This window comes from Geotrypetes seraphini, chromosome 12 (genome assembly GCF_902459505.1).
Source record: "Geotrypetes seraphini chromosome 12, aGeoSer1.1, whole genome shotgun sequence".
Classification (NCBI taxonomy): Eukaryota; Metazoa; Chordata; class Amphibia; order Gymnophiona; family Dermophiidae; genus Geotrypetes; species Geotrypetes seraphini.
Window position 1 is genome coordinate 116,429,232 of NC_047095.1, and position 10,836 is coordinate 116,440,067.

The 10,836-nt window shown below is 45.5% G+C and overlaps 1 protein-coding gene across 1 annotated transcript; it reads left to right on the top strand.

Moving 5' to 3' along the window:
- The first annotated feature begins 359 nt into the window (after positions 1-359).
- Positions 360-2,663, top strand: LOC117346580 (heat shock 70 kDa protein 1A). Its single transcript, XM_033916395.1, has one exon. It carries the CDS (start codon positions 488-490, stop codon positions 2,408-2,410), a length of 1,923 nt encoding a protein of 640 aa, XP_033772286.1. The 5' UTR covers positions 360-487; the 3' UTR covers positions 2,411-2,663.
- The last annotated feature ends 8,173 nt before the right edge of the window (positions 2,664-10,836 follow it).

The following is a 10,836-nucleotide window of genomic DNA, read 5'->3' on the forward strand; positions in this document are numbered from 1 at the left end:
GAGACTTTGACACCCCTGCTCTAGGAGGAGTTGGGTAGTAAGAACTCATTCCCCGCAGTCAAACCGGGAATAAAGAAGACGAAACTGCTAAAGCCCTGATCACCGGCCGAACAGCGAAAGGCACATTAGCACCAGCCTCTCGGACCAAGAGCCCAGCCCGGAGAGCTCTTCCCAAAGTGGGCGGAGGCGCATCAGCAGGGGCCGCACATTGATTGGCTCTAGGGGGACAGCCCGCTTCCGCAGCCCGTCGTTATTGGCTGCGCGAGCGAGCGCTTGCCTTTGAAGCTCTCCACCGTTGCCATGGTGCCTGGCGATGCCGTGCTCTGATTGGTCGGGGCAAGGGGGGCGCGTTCGCTCGCGCCGCGTTCTTTGGAAGGCAGAGCCGGTGCCATAAATAGCGGGTCGCCGAGCGGGAAAACGGCAGTTAGCGAAAGGAAACTGAAGCAAGAGGACCTGGGCCCGAAGCCTTTCGTCGAAGCGAGCCGAGATGTCGTCATCCAAAACTGTGGCCATCGGCATCGACCTGGGCACCACCTACTCCTGCGTGGGGGTCTTCCAGCATGGCAAGGTGGAGATCGTGGCCAACGACCAGGGCAACCGGACCACCCCCAGCTACGTGGCCTTCACCGACGCCGAGAGGCTGATCGGTGATGCCGCCAAGAACCAGGTGGCCATGAACCCCCAGAACACCGTCTTCGACGCCAAGAGGCTGATTGGCCGGAAGTTCGAGGACCCCGTGGTGCAATCCGACATGAAGCACTGGCCCTTCCGGGTGGTGAGCGACGGGGGCAAGCCCAAGGTGCAGGTGGAGTACAAAGGAGAGTTGAAGACCTTCTACCCGGAAGAGATTTCTTCCATGGTGCTGACCAAGATGAAAGAAATTGCTGAGGCTTACCTGGGGCACAAAGTCACCAATGCTGTCATCACGGTGCCGGCCTATTTCAACGACTCCCAGCGCCAGGCCACCAAAGATGCCGGGGTGATAGCCGGACTGAATGTGCTGAGGATCATCAATGAGCCCACTGCGGCCGCCATTGCCTACGGCCTAGACAAGGGCGGCCGAGGAGAGCGCAACGTCCTCATCTTTGACTTAGGCGGGGGCACCTTTGACGTCTCCATATTGACCATCGACGACGGGATCTTTGAGGTGAAAGCCACAGCGGGAGACACTCACCTGGGTGGAGAGGACTTTGACAACCGCATGGTGAACCACTTCATGGATGAATTCAAGAGAAAGCACAAGAAAGATCTTACCCAGAACAAGAGAGCGATCAGGAGGTTGAGGACGGCCTGTGAGAGAGCTAAAAGGACTTTATCATCCAGCACCCAAGCTAGTATTGAAATTGATTCCCTATATGAAGGCATTGACTTCTACACTTCAATCACCAGGGCTCGCTTTGAAGAACTATGTTCTGACCTCTTCCGAGGGACCCTGGAGCCAGTGGAAAAGTCCTTAAGAGATGCAAAGACAGACAAGGCACAGATACATGACATTGTGCTGGTTGGGGGATCTACCCGCATCCCTAAAATCCAAAAGTTACTGCAAGATTTTTTTAATGGCCGTGAGCTGAACAAGAGCATCAACCCAGATGAGGCTGTGGCCTATGGTGCAGCTGTGCAGGGAGCCATCTTGATGGGGGACAAATCTGAAAACGTGCAGGATCTGCTTCTCTTAGATGTGGCACCATTGTCCTTGGGTCTGGAGACAGCAGGGGGGGTAATGACTGCTCTTATTAAACGCAACTCCACCATTCCAACCAAGCAAACGCAGATCTTCACCACCTACTCAGATAACCAACCTGGTGTCCTGATCCAGGTGTATGAAGGTGAAAGAGCCATGACCAAGGACAATAACCTATTGGGTAAATTTGAATTGTCTGGAATCCCACCTGCTCCTCGTGGTGTGCCACAGATTGAAGTCACCTTTGACATTGATGCCAATGGCATCCTGAGTGTTTCTGCTGTTGACAAAAGTACAGGCAAGCAGAACAAGATCACCATCACCAATGATAAGGGCCGGCTGAGCAAAGATGAGATTGAGAAAATGGTGCAAGATGCAGAGAAGTACAAAGCTGATGATGAAGCTCAACGGGCAAAGGTCTCTGCCAAGAACTCCCTTGAATCTTATGCTTTTAACATGAAAAGTACTGTGGAGGATGAGAACCTGAAAGGCAAGATCAGTGAAGATGAGAAGAGGAGAATTGTGGAGAAATGCAACCAGACCATCTCCTGGCTAGAAAGTAACCAGCTGGCTGAAAAAGAGGAGTATGAGCATCAGCAAAAGGAGTTGGAGAAAGTGTGCAACCCGATTATCACCAAATTGTATCAGGGAATGCCAGGGAGAGGTTGTGGAGGTCAGCCTTGCCCACGCACCTCTAGTACAGGCCCCACCATAGAGGAAGTGGATTAATCAGATTTTGGTGGACATTGGAATTATTTCGTACTTCCAGTTTACCTAAAAATGAATAGTGCAATTCTGTTATTTTTGCCTATTGCCAGAGTGACAGATAACAGATCTTGTTAGATAATTGAAAGCATTTGTTGAATAATATTGTTTTAATACTAATCTGTTTGTCACCACGTGCTGCTTTATCTGTATTAATAACCAAATTCAAAACTACAAATTCAAAAGTATTTATTTTATTAAAAAATGTTGAACAGAAGATCATGTCTTTTCTTTTACTCTGCTAATTTATTAAAATTTGTATAGTACTGTATTGTAAAGGCAGGAAAAGATCAAGGAAATAATTCAGGATACTGAACAGTAAAGTGATTCCTAATGCTGTCTGTCAACTTATTCATTTTTTACTGAGATACAGATGGTGGTCTGTCTTGGTTTTGAAACATGTTAGGTTCGACAGCAGGGGTTCATCACCAGTGCTTCCTGCACTCCAAAGGGAACAGGTCAAATAGGGCGTGAAGAAGGATCTGAAATCTTTTTTTTTTATTCTTTATTAATTTTCGAAACTACAACAGTGCAATACAACCAATGCAATCTCATAGTAATACAATAAAAGCACATTCATCTTTCTCATGTTCATAATCATCCATTTCCACCCACCCACCCAAACAATTATCATTCCATATAACACAAACATATATTATCATAAATATCCTATCTATTCTGAATAATGATATCTTCACACCCATCCCAATTATAAATATTAAAAAATCAATTTATGACATAAAGAATCCCTCTCCCCTCCTGCCCTGGATATGTATCATAGTAAAGAACAAACTGATCTTGAAATCTAAAGCAATTTATTGAAATCCTCAAGAGTAAAGGCAGTTATTAGGAGAGATAGTGGTAATTTAACTGTACTATTGCAGTTTTAACGACACAGTAGTTAGCGATATATTTAGCTGTAAGTAGTCACTAGTAGATAAGTGGTTTAGGAAGAGGGTGTGCAGTTCTGGTTGCATATCTCAAAAAAGGTACAGAGAAATGCAATAAAAATGATAAAAGGGATGGGACAACTTCCCTATGATGAAAGGCTAAAGCGGCTAGGGCTCTTCAGTTTGGAGAAGAGACGGCTCAAAGGTGATATACAGGTCTATAAAACAATGAGTGGAGTGGAAAGGGTAGATGTGAATCGCTTGTTCACTCCAAAAATACTAGAACTAGGGGACATGTAATGATTTTACTAAGTAGTAGATTTAAAACAAACTGGAGAAAATATTGCTTCACACAACGTGTAATTAAACTCTAGAATTTGTTGCTGGAGAATGTGGTCAGTTAGCTTAGCGGGGTTTAAAAAAGGTTTGGATAATTTCCTAAAAGAGAAATCCATAGGCCATTATTGAGATGGTTTGGGGAAATCCACTGCTTTTCCTAGGATAAGCAGCATAGAAGAATCTTTTGCAATTTGGGATCCAGATAGATACTTGGGACCTGGATTGGCCTCTGTTGGAAACAGGATACTGGGCTTCATGGACCTTTAGTTTGTCCCATTATGGCAATTCTTGAGTTCTTATAAAGATTAGGAACCTCTGCTTCGTAGTTAGACATTTCCTAGTAAAATCAAAGGTCTAGTTTTAGAGCATAACTCTTAAAGGTAGAAGCACAAATTATTTCCTTGTGCATCCATTGGTGTTAAGACTCCTCCCTTACATACATATTCTCGTACCATAGGGGATATGAGATAGGTGTGTATGCATCTGGTTATTTTGCCAGAGAGAGGAGGAGTGGAATGGTAAAGGATAAGTGGTCCTGATACCTCCTTTTTGAGATTGACCATGGATTGCTGCTACTATTTGGGTTTTTGCTAGGTACTTGTGACTTGGATTGGCCTCTGTGAAGATGGGATATTGGGCTGGATGAACCATTGGTCTGCCCCATTAAGGCTATTCTTATGTTCTTACTTGCACTCTGGACTGGCCATTGTCAGAGACAGGATGCTGGGCTCAATGAACCTGGTCAAGACTCAGCTTGGCTTATATTCATATGGGGGTTGTATCTTGTCTATGCAAACTTGAAATTTTCATTTGATTGCAGTTATTCAAACTACCAAAACCAAGGGCCGTGAGCCATAGGGTGAAATAGAAGAAGCAACATTGTTTCTTTGCTTTGAGTTTTGTTAGGTTTTTGGCTGCGTTGCTGATTCTCTCGGGCTTGATTCCATTGCAGTCACTCAAGACATTGACATAGGTCTTGGTATTATGGTTGGATCCTTAGCAAATTAGAGAAAATTGGACGTTGACCAGTTCCATGCTAGCAGAAAAATATGTTTAGTTATATTCATCAGATAACACATTAATGAACCATAATATCATGAGGACAGAAAACACTATTATTACTGTAGATTAGTACAATAGCATTATTATTGATCTCTAGGATAACACCCGTATAGTTGATGTTATCCTAGAGATAGGCACCACTTGCATGAGTAAGTTATGCAATATCACTTAATGTGTGCACAAGTAGTAGGGATACAAAATTGGTTAGCACAGAAATGCGAGGTCATATGTGGATGGATCATAGGTGGGCCTCTCGGTTACACACGTAACTTACAGACTTTTGAGACAGCTCTATTAATAGTGGGTAAGATTGTTCTGTAATTAACCCCTGATAGGGGTTTTTAGCGCAGGCTAAAGCACTGAATGCGCTGTTCCCGACGCTCATAGGAACTCGGTATCGGGAGCAGCTCAGAGCATTCAGCGCACTGGCCTGCACTAAAAAACGCTATCATGGTTTTGTAAAAAGGGGGAAAATTTTCAGATAGCACTGTTACAGAACTGTGAGATAGCATCATCACAGTCAGATGCCCCTATAAATTAGTGAGATAGAGCTATTATCCTAGGACAAGCAGGCAGCATATTCTCACATGTGGGTAACATCATCCATGGAGCCCCGGCACAGACAGTAAATAGTGCATTGGCACTTTAACATAGAAACATGATGGTAGATAAAGGCCAAATGGCCCATCCGCAGTAAGCATGATCTTTTCCTCTCGCTATGAGATCCCACGTGACTATCCCAGGCTTTCTTGAAATCAGACACAGTCTCTGTCTCCAGCACCTCTTCCGGAAGACTGTTCCATGCATCTAGCACCCTTTCTGTAAAAAAGTATTTCCTTAGATTACTCCTGCACCTATCACCTCTTAACTTCATCCTTTGCCCTCTCATTCCAGATTGCCTGCTACCACACATGCATGAGCTGAGCAGGAGTCCTCCACCCACAGTCTCACCAATAGAGGGTGCTGTTTTACTGTCACATTTTTCAATTGTGAGGGACAGGCAAGTTCTGCAGGACTCCAGGGAACATACCTGTCCTTAGCGACTGAAAATATTCCACCCCCTAGTGGTAGCAATGCAGCTGGAGGACACCTGCTCAGCTTAGAGGGAACTGCTTCCCAACTGCTGAGGATACCCCAGTTCCGTAAACAAGCTAAGAAGCCAGCCAGGGGAGGTGGGAGGGATGTGAGAATATCTGCCTGCTGTCTCAGGAAAACACCTGTTATGGTAAGTAACTGCTTTATCCTAGGACTAGTAGGCAACATATTCTCACATTCGGGACTCCCTAGCTCAGAGTTTCTCAACATGCGGTAAGCATACCCTTAGGGGGTACACGAGCTGCTTGTTGGGGATACGCAGCACTGCTCAGGTCTCCCGCCCCCCTTCCTCCTTATTCACTATGGGACTCTATAGCTCAGAGTTTCTCAACATGCGGTAAGCATACCCTTAGGGGTACACAAGCTGCTTGTTGGGGGTACGTGGCACTGCTCGGTTCTCCCACCCCCTTCCTCCTTAATCGCTGCCGCCAGGAATCCCATGCCCTCCTTCCTACATTTCCGCCAAAGCCAACCCGAAAAGGCTTCCCTTCAAAGTCAGAACTGATATCAGAGGGAATCCTTCTGAGTCAACAGGAGATCCCAGTTACCTCCTCCAGGGCTGATCCTTCTGGCCTTCAGCCACAGAGGGATATGTTGCGGGCAGCGGCTTTTGCACGCTGCACATGGCTGACCCAGAAGCGTTCTTTCCAACGTGAGCTGACGTCAGAGGGAAGGCTTGTGGGTCAGCCACGGGCAGCATATAAGAGTCGCTGCCCACAATGCATCTCTGTGCTGCTGAAGGCAGGAAGGAGCAGCCCAACTGGACGGCCCTGAAGGGAGTGAGCACATTGTAGCAAGTAATGGAGAGAGGCGACATGATCGTAGGACAAAGGGAGAAAGTAGGGGGGGATTTGTGATAAAGGCTGGAATGCAGGGAGGGGGCACAAACTTGGGACACAGAAGGAAGGGAGGGACAACATGGGACACAGAAGGGAGGGAGGAAGGAAGCACTAACTTGGGAGAATTGTTGGGCATGAGTGAATGAGAGGGAAAGAGATCATGCACGAGGAAAGGAAAATTGGTCAGAGAAAGGAGTGAGGTAGAGATGCATGGGGAAGAGAAGGATGAGAGGGAGAAATGTTTGATGTGGTGGAGAGGGAACAGGGATAGATTGACGGGGATGCAAGGGGGGGAATGTTAGGTATAGTGATGGAGGGAGAGATGTGGCATGGTTTTGGAGAAGGGTGATAGAGATATGGGCATGAGGCTGGTGGGCAGTGGTGTAAAATGCTGCACATGATCTGGGGGATGAGAGAAGAAGAAAAGTTGGACTCCTGGAGGGACAGAGAGAGAGAGATGTTGGTTGGGGAATGAATCCCCATAGGAGTCCCATGAGCCTGGGGGGGGGGATCCCCATGGGTGTTCCATAGACCTGGGGGAGGATCCCTGCGGGAGTCCCATAGACCTGGGGGGGGATCCCTGCGGGAGTCCCGCGGAACTCCCGCAATCCCCGTTCCCGAGCAGACCTCTAGAATGGAATGAGGTCTGGAGGAGAGGAAGCATACAGGAGGCAGAAAGAAAGAAATATTGGATTTACAGTCAGCAGAAGGAAGTGCAACCAGAGACTCATGAAATCACCAGACAACAAAGGTAGGAAAAGTGATTTTGTTTTCAATTTAGTGATCAAAATGTGTCAGTTTTAAGAATTTATATCTGCTGTTTATATTTTGCACTATAATTGTCTATTTTTCTATAGTTGTTCAGCTGTTACTGAGGTGACATTGCATATTTTAAAGTCATCTGCCTTGACCTCTTTGAAAACCCCCCGAATATAAATCATAATTAATATTTTATCTGTGTACAGTGTGCTTTGTGTTTTTTTTAATTTTGTGGTTAATGGAAGAAATTGCATTACAATTAGTACTATTATTATGGGGGTGGAGTCAGGGGCGGAGTTTGGGCGGGGGTACTCGGTTGGTATTTGTTAGGCTTAGGGGGTACATGGCTTGATAAGGTTGAGAAACACTGCCCTAGCGTACTATCTTCAAAGAACTAAGTCGCACAGGAATTCACCTCAACTGTTCATCTCCTTCGATCCTAACAGACTTGGCTGTCCTATTACTAAGAGAACTATTTCTACATGGTTGGCAGCATGTATTTCATTCTGCTACACTCAGGCTGTGTTGCATCTCGAGGGATGTGTTATGGCTCACAAAGTTCAAGCAATGTCGACCTCAGTAGCTTTTTTATGTTCTACTCCTATTGATGAGATTTGCAAAGCAGCCACTTGGTCCTCAATTCATACATTCACATTGAAGTGATGAAGTCTGCCGGAGATCCGGTCTCGTTTGGGTAGTTTGCAAAGTTAAAGTCTCTGAGTATGATGACCCAGTTGTATGTGATGACCAGTTTGCTAAGGATGGCTAGCAGGTCATCTAAGATGGACATTGGAGAGTGCAGTGCTCTGTATATCAAGGGAAAGGTTAGGTCTCTGTTCTGACCTACATTCCTAAAATACTACTGGTCTATTGATTACATTACATTAAGTTGGGCAGACTGGATGGACCATTTGGGTCTTTATCTGCCGTCATCTACTATGTTACTATGTTATTTTAAGATTTGGACTGAAGGAAAAGAGACTCTGACAATGTTACAGCAGCTGAAGAAACCCAATCTCGCAGCAGCCACCACCGACCAGGTTAGCAGTGGGTTAGGAGCATGGAAAGCTCGCTCCTGCCCGCTGCACCTCTGGACCACCAGGGATTGGCAGAGCAGGTACGAGGAGCGGATAGGACAGGGTGCAGAGCCTGACAGGGAAGGGAGGCTGGGTACAGAATCTGATAGGGAGGGTGGATGGGTGCAGAGCCTGACGGATTGGGAGGGAAGGGGGCTAGGTGTAGTGCCTGACAGGAGATGGAGGGAAGGAGCTGGGTGCAGTGCCTGACAGGAAGGGGGCTGGGTGCAATGCCTGGCAGGGAGGGGGCTAGCTGCAGAGCCTGGTAGAGATGGGCTGGGTGCAGAGCCTGGCAGAGCAGGGCACTTGAATCTTAAGCTTCCTGACTTATATTCGAGTCAACTGTTTTTCCTCCTTTTTGGGGGAAAAATGGGAGTCTCGACTTATATTCGAGTATATACGGTGTGTATATATATGAAACCTACTGGCAGATACACCTACCTCCAGAATTCTATCCATTATACAGAGCCAAGCTACTGCATCTACTCTGATCCAAGAGACAGAGATAAGCACATTTGATCTGATTTGATTCATTTACTTTATATACTGCCCAGTATATAAGATTTAAGAGGGGTTTACAATCAAACTAACTGCTTACAATTAAGCTTTACAATTATCAAAACAGCCCTACAAAACTATTAACATGAAATACCTAATTTGATGATACTACTACTAGTGCTAAAAGGCGTATGCAGTGCTGTACATTTTGACATTAAATAGACATTCCCTGCTTTTGAGGGAAGATGCATTCTTGGAGATTATTTTAAGGGTTGTATCCTTTTTGTTTGAAGAATTCAGTCAGAATCATATAACACCTATTCTTAAAGATCTACATTGGCTCCTTAGCACTGAACGTATTTCATTTACATGATTTTGCCTTGTATTTAAAGCATTTTTTTTAAATATCAGCCAGGATATCTTAGGGCAAAGTTGAAAGAATTACATCGTAATAGAGTACTTTGCTCATCTCAACATAGGTTGTTTGATAAGGAAGGGATAAGGTGGGTTCTGGAGTCTCACATTAGCCATGGGGCATAGCCAGACACCAGCACCTGTCCAGAAAGATCATTCAGACTGTTCGTCACCATTCACACTGCGGGTACAAGTTGATCACCACATCCCAATCACTGTCCTTTATATCATTGGCAAATATTAGTGCTTGCTGCCCTAATGGAGGGGGAGAGTGGTGCCAGAGGAAGTGGTCAATGGTCTTCTTCATCTTAAAGCACTTAGAGACAGAGGAAATTTGGGAGAGGGGAGATAGGATAGAGGCCTTTATAAATACCTCCACAGCAGGGCAGGGTGATCAAAGCTACCAGGTGAGTATAAGCCCTCAGGTAAGTAAATCACTGAATACCTCTAAATGGATGGGAAAAGGGGGATAGGCCCGTGGAATCTCTCAGAGAGAGAAAGAGATAATGGTCACAGCAGTTGGGCAGACTAGATGGGCCATTTGGCCTTTATCTGCCATCATGTTTCTACAAAAAAGAAGCTCTGGAATGAGGGGGAAATAGGATGAAGGGGAGAGGGAAGAGATTCAGGAATAAAAAATGTGGTGGGTGTACGAAATAGCTGCCCAGTGGTGGTGGCAGATGGAAGACTTCATCTGAATTCAAGAAAGCATGGGACAACAGATAGGAAGGGACAATAAAGATTAGTAGTTTTATGAATGAACAGACTGGATAGGTCATTTGATCTTTATCTGCCTCCGTTTAATATGGCTCTATGTTTCTGAAAGAACTAGTTGAGGAGGAGCACCTGATGGTTATGTACAGGTAATAGGTATAAACAAGATAAGGAAATCATTCATACTTCATGAAATCACTGGCCAAAGGGATGTGCAGGATTGAAGTTCACGTTTAAGGGAGATTACTTTGTGGCGTCACCTGGGGGAAGAAATTTTGTGACAACACCGAGGTAAAACCAGAGAGCATAATCTGAGGTTGAGGGGTGGTAGACTCAAGAGTAATGTTAGGAAATTCTTCTTTACGGAAAGGGTGGTTGATGCCTGTAATGCGCTCCCGAGGGAAGTGGTGGAGAGGAAAACTGTGACAGAGTTAAAAAAAATAATGGTATATATTGAAGAACTAAGACCAGTATTGGGCAGACTTGCACGGTCTGTTTCACGTATATGGCCATTCAGTTGAGGATGGGCTGGGATGGTTTAGATGAGCTGGAGTGAGCTTCGATGGAGACTCCAGTAGATGCACAATACCAGGCAGAGCTCTGGGTTTCTGGCCCAGAAATATCTAAAAAAAGGACCATTTAAAATTAAATGATTAATTTATGGAGCATGTACGGTTGGGCAGATTGGACGGACCATTCAGGTC

Excerpts from the sequence above, each read along its gene's own strand:
- LOC117346580 (XM_033916395.1), top strand. The coding sequence starts at position 488 with ATGTCGTCATCCAAAACTGTGGCCATCGGCATCGACCTGGGCACCACC.